Raw genomic sequence first — 20,030 nt, 5'->3', positions numbered from 1 at the left:
GTGAGTCACAGACTCACACACAGGGTGAGTCACAGACTCACACACAGGGTGAGTCACACACAGGGTGAGTCACAGGCAGACTCACACACAGGGTGAGTCACAGACTCACACACTGTGTGAGTCACAGGCAGACTAACACACACAGTGAGTCACACGCAGGGTGAGTCACAGACTCACACACAGGGTGAGTCACACGCAGGGTGAGTCACAGACTCACACACAGTGAGTCACAGACTCACACACAGTGTGAGTCACAGGCAGACTAACACACAGTGTGAGTCACAGGCAGACGAACACACACAGTGAGTCACAGACTCACACACAGGGTGAGTCACACGCAGGGTGAGTCACAGTCAGATTCACACACACAGTCACAGTCAGACTCACACACACAGTGAGTCACAGTCAGACTCACACACAGAGTGAGTCACAGTCAGACTCACACACACAGAGTGAGTCACGGGCAGACTCACACACACAGTGAGTCACAGTCAGATTCACACACACAGTCACAGTCAGACTCACACACACAGTGAGTCACAGTCAGACTCACACACAGAGTGAGTCACAGTCAGACTCACAGACACAGAGTGAGTCACAGTCAGACTCACACACACATTGAGTCACAGTCAGACTCTCTCACACACAGAGTAAGTCACAGTCAGACTCACACACACATTGAGTCACAGTCAGACTCACACACAGTGAGTCACAGTCAGACTCACACACAGTGAGTCACAGTCAGACATACACAGAGTGAGTCACAGTCAGACTAACACACAGAGTGAGTCACAGTCAGACACACACACAGTGAGTCACAGTCAGACTCACACACACAGAGTGAGTCACAGTCAGACACACACACAGTGAGTCACAGTCAGACACACACACAGTGAGTCACAGTCAGACTCACACACACAGTGAGTCACAGTCAGACTCACACACACAGAGTGAGTCACAGTCAGACACACACACAGTGAGTCACAGTCAGACACACACACACAGTGAGTCACAGTCAGACTCACACACACAGTGAGTCACAGTCAGACTCACACACACAGAGTGAGTCACAGTCAGACACACACACAGTGAGTCACAGTCAGACACACACACACAGTGAGTCACAGTCAGACACACACACACAGTGAGTCACAGTCAGACACACACAGAGTGAGTCACAGTCAGACTAACACAGTTTGAGTCACAGTCACACACTGTGTGAGTCACAGGCAGGGTGAGTCACAGTCAGACTCACAGTGTGAGTCACAGGCACAGTGAGTCACAGTCAGACTCACACACTGTGTGTGACTCACAGGCAGACTCACACGCAGAAGATGCTGCTGAGGGTGAGTCACACACAGTGTGAGTCACAGGCAGACTAACACACAGTGTGAGTCTCAGGCAGACTCACACACACAGTGAGTCACAGACTCACACACAGGGTGAGTCACACGCAGGGTGAGTCACAGGCAGTGTGAGTCACAGTCAGACTCACACACAGGGTGAGTCTCAGGCAGACTCACACAGTGAGTCACAGACTCACACACAGGGTGAGTCTCAGGCAGACTCACACAGTGAGTCACAGACTCACACACAGGGTGAGTCTCAGGCAGACTCACACAGTGAGTCACAGACTCACACACAGGGTGAGTCTCAGGCAGACTCACACAGTGAGTCACAGACTCACACACAGGGTGAGTCTCAGGCAGACTCACACAGTGAGTCACAGACTCACACACAGGGTGAGTCACAGGCAGACTCACACACTCACACACAGTGAGTCACAGGCAGACTCAGGGTAACAGGGGGAGGGGCCATTGGGGGAGGGGCCATGGGGGGGGGGGGGGAGGGGCCATGGGGGGGAGGGGCCATGAGGGGGGAGGGGCCATGGGGGGAGGGAGGTGCCACGGCGTGTGGGAGTGGCCACGGCGGTGTGGGAGGGGCCACGGTGGTGTGGGAGGGCCCACGGTGGTGTGGGAGGGGCCACGGCGGTGTGGGAGTGGCCACAGCGGTGTGGGAGGGGCCACGGCGGTGTGGGAGGGGCCACGGCGGTGTGGGAGGTTCCGCGGTGGTGTGGGAGGGGCCACGGCGGTGTGGGAGGGGCCACGGTGGTGTGGGAGGGCCCACGGCGGTGTGGGAGGTGCCGCGGTGGTGTGGGAGGGGCCACAGGGTGTGGGAGGTGCCACGGTGGTGTGGGAGGGGCCACGGTGGTGTGGGAGGGCCCACGGCAGTGTGGGAGGGGCCACGGTGGTGTGGGAGGTTCCACGGTAGTGTGGGAGGGCCCACGGCGGTGTGGGAGGGGCCACGGTGGTGTGGGAGGGGCAACGGTGGTGTGGGAGGGGCCACGGTGGTGTGGGAGGGGCCACGGTGTTGTGGGAGGTGCCACGGTGGTGTGGGAGGGGCCACGGTGGTGTGGGAGGGGCAACGGTGGTGTGGGAGGGGCCACGGTGGTGTGGGAGGGGCCACGGTGTTGTGGGAGGGGCCGTGCCGTGCTGGTTAGAAATTGCGAACTGACTTTGTCCACGTGGTGACGTCGCTCCTCTCCCTGTCCCACCCCCCCTTGTCCCACCCCCCCTTGTCCCACCCCCCCCCTTGTCCCACCCCCACTTGTCCCACCCCCCACCTTGTCCCACCCCCCCCACCTTGTCCCACCCCCCTACCTTGTCCCACCCCCCTACCTTGTCCCACCCCCCTCTCCACCCTTGTCCCACCCCCCAGGCGGCTGCGTTTGGCAAGTGCTTCGTGTCGGCTGGGTGTGCCGGCCGCTCGCCCAGGGGCCAGCGGCCGGCCTTCGTAGAGGCCTGCCGCCACCTGAGACTGCTCAACGCCGTGCGGGACCCAGCCGTGGCCATGCCGCTGACTTACACGCAGCACCCTCTCATACACGCAGCATACACGCAGCATACACACAGTATACACACAGCATACATGCAGCATACACACAGCACCCTGTCATACACGCAGCATACACGCAGCATACACACAGCATACACACAGCATACACACAGCATCCTGTCATACACGCAGCACCCTGTCATACACGCAGCACCCTGTCATACACGCAGCACCCTCTCATACACGCAGCATACACGCAGCACCCTCTCATACACGCAGCATACACGCAGCACCCTCTCATACACGCAGCATACACGCAGCACCCTCTCATACACGCAGCATACACGCAGTATACACACAGCATACACGCAGTATACACACAGCATACACACAGCACCCTGTCATACACGCAGCACCCTCTCATACACGCAGCACCCTCTCATACACGCAGCACCCTGTCATACACGCAGCATACACACAGCATACACACAGCATACACACAGCATACACGCAGCATACACACAGCACCCTCTCATACACGCAGCATACACACAGCATACACACAGCATACACGCAGCATACACGCAGCATACACACAGCACCCTCTCATACACGCAGCATACACACAGCATACACACAGCACCCTCTCATACACGCAGCATACACGCAGCATACACACAGCATACACACAGTATACACACAGCATACACACAGCACCCTGTCATACACGCAGCATACACGCAGCATACACACAGCATACACGCAGCATACACACAGCACCCTCTCATACACACAGCATACACACAGTATACACACAGCATACACGCAGCATACACACAGCATACACGCAGCATACACGCAGCATACACACAGCATACACACAGCATACACGCAGCACCCTGTCATACACGCAGCATACACGCAGCATACACGCAGCATACACACAGCATACACGCAGCATACACGCAGCATACACACAGTATACACGCAGCATACACACAGCATACACACAGCATACACACAGTATACACGCAGCATACACGCAGCATACACACAGCATACACACAGTATACACGCAGCATACACACAGCATACACACAGTATACACGCAGCATACACACAGTATACACACAGCATACACGCAGCATACACGCAGCATACACACAGTATACACACAGCATACACGCAGCATACACACAGCATACACACAGTATACACACAGCATACACGCAGCATACACGCAGCATACACACAGCATACACACAGCATACACGCAGCACCCTGTCATACACGCAGCATACACGCAGCATACACGCAGCATACACACAGCATACACACAGCACCCTCTCATACACGCAGCATACACGCAGCATACACACAGCACCCTGTCATACACGCAGCATACACACAGCATACACTCAGCACCCTCTCATACACGCAGCATACACTCAGCATACACACAGCATACACACAGCACCCTGTCATACACACAGCATACACACAGTATACACACAGTATACACGCAGCATACACACAGCATACACACAGCATACACACAGCACCCTCTCATACAGGCAGCATACACACAGCATACACACAGTATACACACAGCACCCTGTCATACACACAGCATACACACAGTATACACACAGTATACACGCAGCATACACACAGCATACACACAGCATACACACAGCATACACACAGCACCCTCTCATACAGGCAGCATACACACAGCATACACACAGTATACACACAGCTCCCTCTCATACAGGCAGCATACACACAGCATACACACAGTATACACGCAGCATACACACAGCATACACACAGCATACACACAGCATACACACAGCACCCTGTCATACACGCAGCATACACACAGCACCCTCTCATACACGCAGCACACTGTCATACACGCAGCACCCTCTCATACACGCAGCATACACTCAGCACCCTGTCATACACGCAGCATACACGCAGCACCCTGTCATACACGCAGCATACACACAGCACCCTGTCATACACGCAGCATACACACAGCATACACGCAGCACCCTGTCATACACGCAGCACCCTGTCATACACGCAGCACCCTGTCATACACGCAGCACCCTGTCATACACGCAGCATACACGCAGCATACACACAGCATACACGCAGCATACACACAGCATACACACAGCATACACGCAGCACCCTGTCATACACGCAGCATACACGCAGCATACACACAGCATACACACAGCATACACGCAGCATACACACAGCATACACGCAGCACCCTGTCATACACGCAGCATACACGCAGCATACACACAGCATACACGCAGCATACACGCAGCATACACACAGCATACACACAGTATACACACAGCATACACACAGTATACACACAGCATACACACAGTATACACACAGTATACACACAGCACCCTCTCATACACGCAGCATACACGCAGCATACACGCAGCACCCTGTCATACACGCAGCATACACACAGCATACACACAGCACCCTCTCATACACGCAGCATACACACAGCATACACACAGCACCCTCTCATACACGCAGCATACACGCAGCATACACACAGTATACACACAGCATACACACAGCACCCTGTCATACACGCAGCATACACGCAGCATACACACAGCATACACGCAGCATACACACAGCACCCTCTCATACACACAGCATACACACAGTATACACACAGCATACACGCAGCATACACACAGCATACACGCAGCATACACGCAGCATACACACAGCATACACACAGCATACACGCAGCACCCTGTCATACACGCAGCATACACGCAGCATACACACAGCATACACGCAGCATACACGCAGCATACACACAGTATACACGCAGCATACACACAGCATACACACAGTATACACGCAGCATACACGCAGCATACACACAGCATACACACAGTATACACGCAGCATACACACAGCATACACGCAGCATACACGCAGCATACACACAGTATACACACAGCATACACGCAGCATACACGCAGCATACACACAGTATACACACAGCATACACGCAGCATACACACAGCATACACACAGTATACACACAGCATACACGCAGCATACACGCAGCATACACACAGCATACACACAGCATACACGCAGCACCCTGTCATACACGCAGCATACACGCAGCATACACGCAGCATACACACAGCATACACACAGCATACACACAGCACCCTGTCATTAACGCAGCATACATGCAGCATACACACAGCACCCAGTCATACACACAGCATACACACAGCATACACACAGCACCCTGTCTTACACGCAGCATACACGCAGCATACACGCAGCATACACACAGCATACACACAGCATGCACACAGCACCCTGTCATACACGCAGCATACACGCAGCATACACGCAGTATACACACAGTATACACACAGCATACACGCAGCACCCTGTCATACACGCAGCATACACACAGCATACACGCAGTATACACACAGCATACACGCAGCACCCTGTCATACACGCAGCATACACGCAGCATACACACAGCATACACGCAGCATACACACAGCATACACGCAGCATACACACAGCATACACGCAGCATACACACAGCATACACACAGCACCCTGTCATACACGCAGCATACACGCAGCATACACACAGCATACACACAGTATACACACAGCATCCTGTCATACACACAGCATCCTGTCATACACGCAGCATACACACAGCATACACACAGCATACACGCAGCATACACAGCATACACACAGCATACACAGCATCCTGTAATACACAGCATACACACAGCATACACACAGCATCCTGTCATACACGCAGCATACACACAGCACACACACAGCATACACGCAGCATACACACAGCATACACACAGCATACACACAGCATCCTGTCTTACACACAGCATCCTGTCATACACACAGCACCCTGTCATACACACAGCACCCTGTCTTACACACAGCATACACACAGCACCCTGTCTTACACACAGCATACACACAGCACCCTGTCTTACACACAGCACCCTGTCTTACACACAGCATACACACAGCACCCTGTCTTACACACAGCACCCTGACTTACACACAGCACCCTGTCTTACACACAGCATACACACAGCACCCTGTCTTACACACAGCACCCTGTCTTACACACAGCATACACACAGCATACACACAGCACCCTGTCTTACACACAGCACCCTGTCTTACACACAGCATACACACAGCATCCTGTCTGAGTGAATGGGTGGGTGAGTTGGTGGATGATGGTGGTGATTTTGGTGGTGATGGTGGTGATAGTGGTGGTGGTGATGATGATGGTGGTGGTGGTGATTGTGGTGGTGGTGGTGATAATGGTGGTGATGTTTGTTGAAGTCCTTAACGTCACATTCAGATTGGAGCACCTCACTATACCCGTCCTGATAGACAGGTAACCCATTACCACCATCAACATCATTATCACCACCATCAACATCACTATCACCATCACTACCATCAACATCACCATCACCACCATCACCACCATCAACAAGACTATCACCCTCGCCACCATCACCACCATCAACATCACCATCACTACCATCACCACCATCAACATCATCAACATCACCATCACCACCATCAACATCACTATCACCCTCACCACCATCACCACCACCATCACCACCATCAACATCACTATCACCCTCACCACCATCAACATCACTACCATCACCACCATCAACATCACTATCCACCCTCACCACCCTCACCACCCTCACCACCCTCACCACCAACACCATCAACATCACTATCAACATCACCATCACTACCATCAACATCACCATCACCACCGTCATCAACATCACCCTCATCACCATCAACATCACCATCACTACCATCATCAACATCACCATCATCACCATCACCACCATCAACATCACTATCACCCTCACCACCATCACCACCATCAACATCACTATCACCACCATCACCACCACCATCAACATCACCATAACTACCATCACCACCAACATCACTATCACCCTCACCACCATCAACATCACTATCACCATCACCACCATCAACATCATCACTACCACCATCAATACCATCAACATCACTATCCACCCTCACCACCAACACCATCAACATCACTATCAACATCACCATCACTACCATCAACATCACCATCACCACCGTCACCACCATCAACATCACTATCACCCTCACCATCACCACCACCATCACCACCATCAACATCACCATCACTACCATCATCAACATCACCACCATCAACATCACTATCACCCTCACCACCATCACCACCGTCACCACCATCAACATCACTATCACCCTCACCATCACCACCACCATCACCACCATCAACATCACCATCACTACCATCATCAACATCACCACCATCAACATCACTATCACCCTCACCACCATCACCACCATCAAAATCACCACCATCAACATCACCATCACTACCATCATCACCATCAACATCACTATCACCCTCACCACCATCACCACCATCACCACCATCAACATCACCATCACCCTCACCACCATCACCACCATCACCACCATCAAAATCACCACCATCAACATCACCATCACTACCATCATCAACATCACTATCACCCTCACCACCATCACCACCATCACCACCATCAACATCACCATCACCACCATCAACATCACCATAACTACCATCACCACCATCAACATCACTATCACCCTCACCAACATCAACATCACCAGGTAGTGGTGTTGTTGGTGGTGGTGTTGTTGGTGTTGTTGATGTTGTTGATGTTGTTTATGTTGGTGTTGATGTTGATGATGTTGTTGATGATGTTGATGTTGTTGATGTTGTTGTTGACGTTGTTGATGTTGTTGTTTATGTTGTTGTTTATGATGATGATGTTGTTGATGTTATTGATGTTGTTGTTGATGATGTTGATGATGTTGATGATGTTGTTGATGTTGTTGATGATGTTGTTGATGTTGATGATGTTGTTGGTGTTGTTGATGTTGTTGTTGATGTTGTTGATGATGATGTTGATGATGTTGTTGGTGTTGTTGATGTTGTTGTTGATGTTTATGATGATGATGTTGTTTATGATGATGATGTTGATGTTGTTGTTTATGATGTTGTTGTTTATGATGTTGTTGTTGTTGATGTTGTTGTTTATGATGATGTTGTTGTTTATGTTGTTGTTGATGATGTTGTTGATGATGTTGTTGATGTTGTTGTTGTTTATGTTGTTGTTGATGTTGTTGATGTTGCTCCCAGGCTGGTGGCTCGCCGAATGTTTGCGCTGGCTGTGAAGATTTGTGAACTTCTTCGCCTACCAGACCCACAGGGTCGCAGCCGTGTGCTAGCACACTGGGCCTGCTACAAGGTGATACATACATACCTGGTGATACATACCTGGTGATACTCACATACCTGGTGATACATACCTGGTGGTACTAGCACACTGGGCCTGCTACAAGGTGATACTCACATACCTGTTAGTGGTACATACCTGGTGATACTCACATACCTGGTGGTACTAGCACACTGGGCCTGCTACAAGGTGATACACCTACCTGGTGGTACTCACATACCTGGTGGTACTAGCACACTGGGCCTGCTACAAGGTGATACACACACCTACCTGGTGGTGGTACTCACACATACCTGGTGGTACTAGCACACTGGGCCTGCTACAAGGTGATACACCTACCTGGTGATACTCACACCTACCTGGTGGTACTAGCACACTGGGCCTGCTACAAGGTGATACACCTACCTGGTGGTGGTACTCACACCTACCTGGTGGTACTAGCACACTGGGCCTGCTACAAGGTGATACACCTACCTGGTGGTGGTACTCACACCTACCTGGTGGTACTAGCACACTGGGCCTGCTACAAGGTGATACACACATACCTGTTAGTGGTACTCACACATACCTGGTGGTACTAGCACACTGGGCCTGCTACAAGGTGATACACACATACCTGTTAGTGGTACTCACATACCTGGTGATACATACCTGGTGGTACTAGCACACTGGGCCTGCTACAAGGTGATACACACACATACCTGGTGGTGGTACTCACATACCTGGTGGTACTCACATACCTACCTGGTGATACTCACATACCTGGTGATACACACATACCTGGTGGTACTAGCACACTGGGCCTGCTACAAGGTGATACTCACACATACCTGTTAGTGGTACTCACACATACCTGGTGATACATACCTGGTGGTACTAGCACACTGGGCCTGCTACAAGGTGATACATACCTGGTGATACTCACATACCTGGTGATACTCACACCTACCTGGTGGTACTAGCACACTGGGCCTGCTACAAGGTGATACACATACCTGGTGATACTCACATACCTGGTGGTACTAGCACACTGGGCCTGCTACAAGGTGATACTCACACCTACCTGGTGGTACTCACATACCTGTTAGTGGTACTCACATACCTGGTGGTACTAGCACACTGGGCCTGCTACAAGGTGATACACCTACCTGGTGATACTCACACCTACCTGGTGATACATACCTGGTGATACTAGCACACTGGGCCTGCTACAAGGTGATACACACACCTACCTGGTGGTGGTACTCACATACCTGGTGATACTCACACCTACCTGGTGGTGCTAGCACACTGGGCCTGCTACAAGGTGATACTCACACCTACCTGGTGATACTCACACATACCTGGTGGTACTAGCACACTGGGCCTGCTACAAGGTGATACTCACACACACCTGGTGGTACTCACACCTACCTGGTGGTACTCACATACCTGGTGGTACTAGCACACTGGGCCTGCTACAAGGTGATACACACACCTACCTGGTGGTACTCACATACCTGGTGGTACTAGCACACTGGGCCTGCTACAAGGTGATACACATACCTGGTGGTACTAGCACACTGGGCCTGCTACAAGGTGATACATACCTGGTGATACTCACATACCTGGTGGTACTAGCACACTGGGCCTGCTACAAGGTGATACTCACACCTACCTGGTGATACACATACCTGGTGGTGGTACTCACACCTACCTGTTGGTGGTACTCACATACCTGGTGGTACTAGCACACTGGGCCTGCTACAAGGTGATACACATACCTGGTGATACTCACACATACCTGGTGGTACTAGCACACTGGGCCTGCTACAAGGTGATACTCACCTACCTGGTGGTGGTACTCACATACCTGGTGGTGATACTCACATACCTGGTGATACATACCTGGTGGTGATACTCACATACCTGGTGGTACTAGCACACTGGGCCTGCTACAAGGTGATACACACACATACCTGGTGATACTCACACATACCTGGTGATACACACATACCTGGTGGTACTAGCACACTGGGCCTGCTACAAGGTGATACACACACATACCTGTTAGTGGTACTCACACATACCTGGTGATACTCACACATGCCTGGTGGTGGTACTCACACCTACCTGGTGATACTCACACCTACCTGGTGGTACTAGCACACTGGGCCTGCTACAAGGTGATACACACACATACCTGGTGATACTCACACATACCTGGTGATACTCACACATGCCTGGTGGTGGTACTCACACCTACCTGGTGATACTCACACCTACCTGGTGGTACTAGCACACTGGGCCTGCTACAAGGTGATACACACACCTACCTGGTGGTGGTACTCACACATACCTGGTGGTGGTACTCACATACCTGGTGGTACTAGCACACTGGGCCTGCTACAAGGTGATACTCACATACCTGGTGATACTCACATACCTGGTGGTGATACTCACACATACCTGGTGGTGATACACACATACCTGGTGGTACTAGCACACTGGGCCTGCTACAAGGTGATACACCTACCTGGTGGTGGTACTCACATACCTGTTAGTGGTACTCACATACCTGGTGGTGGTACTCACATACCTGGTGGTACTAGCACACTGGGCCTGCTACAAGGTGATACACGCATACCTGTTAGTGGTACTCACATACCTGGTGATACTCACACATACCTGGTGATACATACCTGGTGGTACTAGCACACTGGGCCTGCTACAAGGTGATACACACACCTACCTGGTGGTACTCACATACCTGGTGGTACTCACACATACCTGGTGATACATACCTGGTGGTGGTACTCACACCTACCTGGTGGTACTCACATACCTGGTGGTACTAGCACACTGGGCCTGCTACAAGGTGGTACTCACATACCTGGTGATACTCACATACCTGTTAGTGGTACTCACATCTACCTGGTGATACATACCTGGTGATACATACCTGGTGGTACTAGCACACTGGGCCTGCTACAAGGTGATACTCACATACCTGGTGATACTCACATACCTGGTGGTACTCACATCTACCTGGTGGTACTAGCACACTGGGCCTGCTACAAGGTGATACACACACCTACCTGGTGATACACACATACCTGGTGGTGGTACTCACATACCTGGTGGTACTCACACCTACCTGGTGGTGATACTCACATACCTGGTGATACATACCTGGTGGTACTAGCACACTGGGCCTGCTACAAGGTGATACACACATACCTGGTGATACACACATACCTGGTGATACACACATACCTGGTGATACTCACATACCTGGTGGTACTAGCACACTGGGCCTGCTACAAGGTGATACACACATACCTGGTGGTGGTACTCACATACCTGGTGGTACTCACACCTACCTGGTGATACTCACATACCTGGTGGTGATACTCACATACCTGGTGGTACTCACATACCTGGTGATACATACCTGGTGGTACTAGCACACTGGGCCTGCTACAAGGTGATACTCACATACCTGGTGATACTCACATACCTGGTGGTGATAATCACACATACCTGGTGGTGATACACACATACCTGGTGGTACTAGCACACTGGGCCTGCTACAAGGTGATACACACATACCTGTTAGTGGTACTCACATACCTGGTGATACTCACACATACCTGGTGATACATACCTGGTGGTACTAGCACACTGGGCCTGCTACAAGGTGATACACACACCTACCTGGTGGTACTCACATACCTGGTGGTACTCACACATACCTGGTGATACATACCTGGTGGTGGTACTCACACCTACCTGGTGGTACTCACATACCTGGTGGTACTAGCACACTGGGCCTGCTACAAGGTGGTACTCACATACCTGGTGATACTCACATACCTGTTAGTGGTACTCACATCTACCTGGTGATACTCACATACCTGGTGATACATACCTGGTGGTACTAGCACACTGGGCCTGCTACAAGGTGATACTCACATACCTGGTGATACTCACATACCTGGTGGTACTCACATCTACCTGGTGGTACTAGCACACTGGGCCTGCTACAAGGTGATACACACACCTACCTGGTGATACACACATACCTGGTGGTGGTACTCACATACCTGGTGGTACTCACACCTACCTGGTGGTGATACTCACATACCTGGTGATACATACCTGGTGGTACTAGCACACTGGGCCTGCTACAAGGTGATACACACATACCTGGTGATACACACATACCTGGTGATACACACATACCTGGTGATACTCACATACCTGGTGGTACTAGCACACTGGGCCTGCTACAAGGTGATACACACATACCTGGTGGTGGTACTCACATACCTGGTGGTACTCACACCTACCTGGTGATACTCACATACCTGGTGGTGATACTCACATACCTGGTGGTACTCACACCTACCTGGTGATACTCACATACCTGGTGATACACACACCTACCTGGTGATACTCACATACCTGGTGATACTCACATACCTGGTGATACTCACATACTTGTTAGTGGTACTCACATCTACCTGGTGGTACTAGCACACTGGGCCTGCTACAAGGTGATACTCACATACCTGGTGGTGATACTCACATACCTGTTAGTGGTACTCACATCTACCTGGTGGTACTAGCACACTGGGCCTGCTACAAGGTGATACACACATACCTGGTGATACTCACATACCTGGTGGTGGTACTCACATACCTGGTGGTGGTACTCACATACCTGGTGGTGGTACTCACATACCTGGTGATACTCACATACCTGGTGGTGGTACTCACATACCTGGTGATACTCACATACCTGGTGGTGATACTCACATACCTGGTGATACTCACATACCTGGTGGTGATACTCACATACCTGGTGATACTCACACCTACCTGGTGGTACTAGCACACTGGGCCTGCTACAAGGTGGTACTCACATACCTGGTGATACTCACACATACCTGGTGGTGGTACTCACATACCTGGTGGTACTCACACCTACCTGTGGGTACTCACACCTACCTGGTGATACTAGCACACTGGGCCTGCTACAAGGTGATACATACCTGGTGGTACTCACATACCTGGTGATACTCACATACCTGGTGGTGGTACTCACATACCTGGTGGTGGTACTCACATCTACCTGGTGATACTCACATACCTGGTGGTACTCACATACCTGGTGGTACTAGCACACTGGGCCTGCTACAAGGTGATACACCTACCTGGTGATACTCACACATACCTGGTGGTACTCACATACCTGGTGGTACTCACATCTACCTGGTGATACTCACATACCTGGTGGTACTCACATACCTGGTGGTACTCACATCTACCTGGTGATACTCACACCTACCTGGTGATACTAGCACACTGGGCCTGCTACAAGGTGATACACACATACCTGGTGATACTCACACATACCTGTTGGTGGTACTCACATACCTGGTGGTGGTACTCACATACCTGGTGGTACTAGCACACTGGGCCTGCTACAAGGTGATACACACACCTACCTGGTGATACTCACATACCTGGTGATACTCACATACCTGGTGATACTCACATACCTGGTGGTACTAGCACACTGGGCCTGCTACAAGGTGATACTCACATACCTGGTGATACTCACATACCTCGTGGTACTCACACCTACCTGGTGGTACTAGCACACTGGGCCTGCTACAAGGTGATACTCACATACCTGGTGATACTCACATACCTGGTGGTACTCACATACCTGGTGATACTCACATACCTGGTGGTACTCACATACCTGGTGGTACTAGCACACTGGGCCTGCTACAAGGTGATACTCACATACCTGGTGATACTCACACATACCTGGTGGTGGTACTCACATACCTGGTGGTACTAGCACACTGGGCCTGCTACAAGGTGATACTCACACCTACCTGGTGATACTCACACATACCTGGTGGTGGTACTCACATACCTGGTGGTACTAGCACACTGGGCCTGCTACAAGGTGATACTCACACCTACCTGGTGATACTCACATACCTGGTGATACTCACATACCTGTTGGTGGTACTCACATACCTGGTGGTGGTACTCACATACCTGGTGGTACTAGCACACTGGGCCTGCTACAAGGTGATACTCACACCTACCTGGTGGTACTAGCACACTGGGCCTGCTACAAGGTGATACTCACACCTACCTGGTGGTACTAGCACACTGGGCCTGCTACAAGGTGATACTCACATACCTGTGGGTACTCACACCTACCTGGTGGTACTCACATACCTGGTGATATTCACATACCTGGTGATACTCACATACCTGGTGGTACTAGTACACTGGGCCTGCTACAAGGTGATACTCACATACCTGTTAGTGGTACTCACATACCTGGTGATACTCACATACCTGGTGATACTCACATACCTGGTGGTACTAGCACACTGGGCCTGCTACAAGGTGGTACTCACATACCTGGTGGTACTCACATACCTGGTGGTACTCACACCTACCTGGTGATACTCACATACCTGGTGCTACTAGCACACTGGGCCTGCTACAAGGTGATACTCACATACCTCGTGGTACTCACACCTATCTGTGTGTGGTACTAGCACACTGGGCCTGCTACAAGGTGATACTCATATACCTGGTGATACACACACCTACCTGGTGGTACTCACACCTACCTGGTGGTACTCACACCTACCTGCTGGTACTCACATACCTGCTGGTACTCCCACCTACCTGTGGGTGGTACTAGCACACTGGGCCTGCTACAAGGTGATACTCACCTACCTAGTGGTACTCACATACCTGGTGATACTCACATCTACCTGGTGGTACTCACATACCTGGTGGTACTAGCACACTGGGCCTGCTGCAAGGTGATACTCACATACCTGGTGGTGGTACTCACATACCTGGTGATACTCACATACCTGGTGGTACTCACATACCTGGTGGTACTAGCACACTGGGCCTGCTACAAGGTGATACTCACATACCTGGTGATACTCACATACCTCGTGGTACTCACAAACCTGGTGGTACACACACCTACCTGGTGATACTCACATACCTGTTGGTGGTACTCACACCTACCTGTGGGTGGTACTAGCACACTGGGCCTGCTACAAGGTGATACTCACATACCTGGTGATACTCACATACCTGTTGATACACACACCTACCTGGTGGTACTCACACCTACCTGTTAGTGGTACTCACACCTACCTGGTGATACTCACATCTACCTGGTGATACTCACATACCTGGTGATACTCACATACCTGGTGATACTCACATACCTAGTGGTACTCACACCTACCTGGTGGTGGTACTAGCACACTGGGCCTGCTACAAGGTGATACTCACATACCTAGTGGTACTCACATACCTGGTGATACTCACATCTACCTGGTGGTACTCACATACCTGGTGGTACTAGCACACTGGGCCTGCTACAAGGTGATACTCACATACCTGGTGGTGGTACTCACATACCTGGTGATACTCACATACCTGGTGGTACTCACATACCTGGTGGTACTAGCACACTGGGCCTGCTACAAGGTGATACTCACATGCCTGGTGATACTCACATACCTCGTGGTACTCACAAACCTGGTGGTACACACACCTATCTGGTGGTACTCACATACCTGTTGGTGGTACTCACACCTACCTGTGGGTGGTACTAGCACACTGGGCCTGCTACAAGGTGATACTCACATACCTGGTGATACTCACATACCTGGTGATACACACACCTACCTGGTGGTACTCACATACCTGGTGGTGGTACTCACACCTACCTGGTGATACATCTACCTGGTGATACTCACATACCTGGTGATACTCACATACCTGGTGGTACTCACATACCTAGTGGTACTCACACCTACCTGGTGGTGGCACTAGCACACTGGGCCTGCTACAAGGTGATACTCACATACCTGTGGGTACTCACACCTACCTGGTGGTACTCACATGCCTGGTGATACTCACATACCTGGTGATACTCACATACCTGGTGGTACTAGCACACTGGGCCTGCTACAAGGTGATACTCACATACCTGTTAGTGGTACTCACATACCTGGTGATACTCACATACCTGGTGATACTCACATACCTGGTGGTACTAGCACACTGGGCCTGCTACAAGGTGGTACTCACATACCTGGTGGTACTCACATACCTGGTGGTACTCACATACCTGGTGGTACTCACACCTACCTGGTGATACTCACATACCTGGTGCTACTAGCACACTGGGCCTGCTACAAGGTGATACTCACATACCTGGTGGTACTCACACCTATCTGTGTGTGGTACTAGCACACTGGGCCTGCTACAAGGTGATACTCATATACCTGGTGATGCACACACCTACCTGGTGGTACTCACACCTACCTGGTGGTACTCACACCTACCTGGTGGTACTCACATACCTGGTGGTACTCCCACCTACCTGTGGGTGGTACTAGCACACTGGGCCTGCTACAAGGTGATACTCACATACCTAGTGGTACTCACATACCTGGTGATACTCACATCTACCTGGTGGTACTCACATACCTGGTGGTACTAGCACACTGGGCCTGCTACAAGGTGATACTCACATACCTGGTGGTGGTACTCACATACCTGGTGATACTCACATACCTGGTGGTACTCACATACCTGGTGGTACTAGCACACTGGGCCTGCTACAAGGTGATACATACCTGGTGATACTTACATACCTCGTGGTACTCACAAACCTGGTGGTACACACACCTACCTGGTGGTACTCACATACCTGTCAGTGGTACTCACACCTACCTGTGGGTGGTACTAGCACACTGGGCCTGCTACAAGGTGATACTCACATACCTGGTGATACTCACATACCTGGTGATACACACACCTACCTGGTGGTACTCACACCTACCTGTTAGTGGTACTCACACCTACCTGTGGGTGGTACTCATACCTACCTGTGGGTGATACTCACACCTACCTGGTGGTACTCATACCTACCTGTGGGTGATTCTCATACCTACCTGTGTGTGGTACTCATACCTACCTGTGTGTGGTACTCACACCTACCTGTGGGTGATACTCACACCTACCTGGTGGTACTCATACCTACCTGTGGGTGATACTCATACCTACCTGTGTGTGGTACTCACACCTACCTGTGTGTGGTACTCATACCTACCTGTGGGTGATACTCACACCTACCTGTGGGTGATACTCACACCTACCTGTGGGTGATACTCACACCTACCTGGTGGTACTCACACCTACCTGTTAGTGGTACTCAGACCTACCTGTTAGTGGTACTCACACCTACCTGTGGGTGGTACTCATACCTACCTGTGGGTGGTACTCACACCTACCTGTGTGTGGTACTCATACCTACCTGTGGGTGATACTCATACCTACCTGTGGGTGATACTCACACCTACCTGTGGGTGATATTCACACCTACCTGGTGGTACTCACACCTACAAGTTAGTGGTACTCACACCTACCTGTTAGTGGTACTCACACCTACCTGTGGGTGGTACTCATACCTACCTGTGGGTGATACTCACACCTACCTGGTGGTACTCATACCTACCTGTGGGTGATACTCATACCTACCTGTGTGTGGTACTCATACCTACCTGTGTGTGGTACTCACACCTACCTGTGGGTGATACTCACACCTACGTGGTGGTACTCATACCTACCTGTGGGTGATACACCTACCTGGTGGTACTCATACCTACCTGTGGGTGATACTCATACCTACCTGTGTGTGGTACTCACACCTACCTGTGTGTGGTACTCATACCTACCTGTGGGTGATACTCATACCTACCTGTGGGTGATACTCACACCTACCTGTGTGTGATACTCACACGTACCTGTGGTACTCACACGTACCTGTGATACTCACACCTACCTGTGATACTCACACCTACCTGTGATACACGTGCCTGTGGTACTCACACCTACCTGTGATACTCACACCTACCTGTGGTACTCACACCTTTCTGTGTGGTACTCACACCTACCTGTGATACTCACACCTACCTGTGGTACTCACACCTACCTGTGTGGTACTCACACCTACCTGTGTGGTACTCACACCTACCTGTGGTACTCACACCTACCTGTGGTACTCACACCTACCTGTGATACTCACACCTACCTGATGATACACACACCTACCTGTGTGTGATATACGTACCTGTGTGTGATACTCACACGTACCTGTGTGTGATACTCACACGTACCTGTGATACTCACACCTACCTGTGATACTCACACCTACCTGTGATACACGTGCCTGTGGTACTCACACCTACCTGTGATACTCACACCTACCTGTGATACTCACACCTACCTCGCGGTACTCACGCAGGTGGAGAGCGACGTACCTGACGAGGCTCTAGCCCTGCTGATGAATCGCCGTCTCGGAGACGCCCCCGGCCTGTCCTACACCGAGATCGCAGCCCGTGCCACTCACCTGGGGCGCAGGGACCTCGCCGTCAAGGTGAGTACCTCCGTGGTACTCACGGGTACCTCCGTGGTACTCGTGAGTACCTCCACCACGGTGGTACTCACGGGTACCACCGTGCCACTCACCTGGGGCGCAGGGACCTCGCCGTCAAGGTGAGTACCTCCGAGGTACTCGTGGGTACCTCCGTGGTACCCGTGGGTACCTCCACCACGGTGGTGGTACTCGTGGGTACCACCGTGCCACTCACCTGGGACACAGCGACCTCGCCGTCAAGGTGGGTACCTCCGTTGTACTCGTGGGTACCTCCG

The 20,030-nt window shown here is 51.3% G+C and overlaps 1 protein-coding gene and 6 long non-coding RNA genes across 13 annotated transcripts in view; 1 reads left to right on the top strand and 6 right to left on the bottom strand.

Moving 5' to 3' along the window:
• Nucleotides 1-20,030, top strand: part of LOC116937393 (vacuolar protein sorting-associated protein 16 homolog) — a 92,308-nt gene that overhangs the window by 17,738 nt on the left and 54,540 nt on the right. For 5 of the 7 annotated variants that reach the window (XM_076064329.1, XM_076064330.1, XM_076064327.1 and 2 more), the window contains 4 exons: nucleotides 2,719-2,870; nucleotides 7,277-7,312; nucleotides 9,164-9,272; nucleotides 19,624-19,755. In XM_076064329.1, coding sequence (XP_075920444.1) covers nucleotides 2,719-2,870; nucleotides 7,277-7,312; nucleotides 9,164-9,272; nucleotides 19,624-19,755 — 429 coding nt within the window. Of the gene's footprint in view, nucleotides 1-1,310; nucleotides 1,347-2,718; nucleotides 2,871-7,276; nucleotides 7,313-9,163; nucleotides 9,273-16,189; nucleotides 17,392-19,623; nucleotides 19,756-20,030 lie in introns of those variants that run through there. The other 2 variants (XM_076064328.1, XM_076064331.1) reach the window with 2 other exon arrangements.
• Nucleotides 10,097-10,565, bottom strand: LOC142923285 (uncharacterized). The gene is made up of 3 exons (XR_012940666.1): nucleotides 10,429-10,565; nucleotides 10,324-10,362; nucleotides 10,097-10,127 (listed from the first exon to the last, which is right to left on the bottom strand). It is a non-coding gene; the product is annotated as an uncharacterized LOC142923285 (long non-coding RNA).
• LOC142923283 (uncharacterized) lies at nucleotides 11,017-12,331 on the bottom strand. The gene is made up of 3 exons (XR_012940664.1): nucleotides 12,288-12,331; nucleotides 12,040-12,066; nucleotides 11,017-11,087 (listed from the first exon to the last, which is right to left on the bottom strand). It is a non-coding gene; the product is annotated as an uncharacterized LOC142923283 (long non-coding RNA).
• LOC142923282 (uncharacterized) lies at nucleotides 13,102-13,675 on the bottom strand. The gene is made up of 3 exons (XR_012940663.1): nucleotides 13,503-13,675; nucleotides 13,171-13,236; nucleotides 13,102-13,138 (listed from the first exon to the last, which is right to left on the bottom strand). It is a non-coding gene; the product is annotated as an uncharacterized LOC142923282 (long non-coding RNA).
• Nucleotides 13,855-14,452, bottom strand: LOC142923284 (uncharacterized). Its single transcript, XR_012940665.1, has 3 exons — nucleotides 14,413-14,452; nucleotides 14,172-14,212; nucleotides 13,855-13,905 (listed from the first exon to the last, which is right to left on the bottom strand). It is a non-coding gene; the product is annotated as an uncharacterized LOC142923284 (long non-coding RNA).
• Nucleotides 14,889-16,225, bottom strand: LOC142923281 (uncharacterized). The gene is made up of 3 exons (XR_012940662.1): nucleotides 16,163-16,225; nucleotides 15,013-15,101; nucleotides 14,889-14,958 (listed from the first exon to the last, which is right to left on the bottom strand). It is a non-coding gene; the product is annotated as an uncharacterized LOC142923281 (long non-coding RNA).
• Nucleotides 18,105-18,949, bottom strand: LOC142923286 (uncharacterized). Its single transcript, XR_012940667.1, has 3 exons — nucleotides 18,927-18,949; nucleotides 18,588-18,610; nucleotides 18,105-18,159 (listed from the first exon to the last, which is right to left on the bottom strand). It is a non-coding gene; the product is annotated as an uncharacterized LOC142923286 (long non-coding RNA).

This window comes from Petromyzon marinus, unplaced genomic scaffold (genome assembly GCF_048934315.1).
Source record: "Petromyzon marinus isolate PM22_M1 ecotype Great Lakes invasive population unplaced genomic scaffold, UKy_Petmar_22M1.pri1.0 PM_Scaffold_382, whole genome shotgun sequence".
Lineage (NCBI taxonomy): Eukaryota > Metazoa > Chordata > Hyperoartia > Petromyzontiformes > Petromyzontidae > Petromyzon > Petromyzon marinus.
This window is presented reverse-complemented; position numbering and strand designations above follow the sequence as displayed.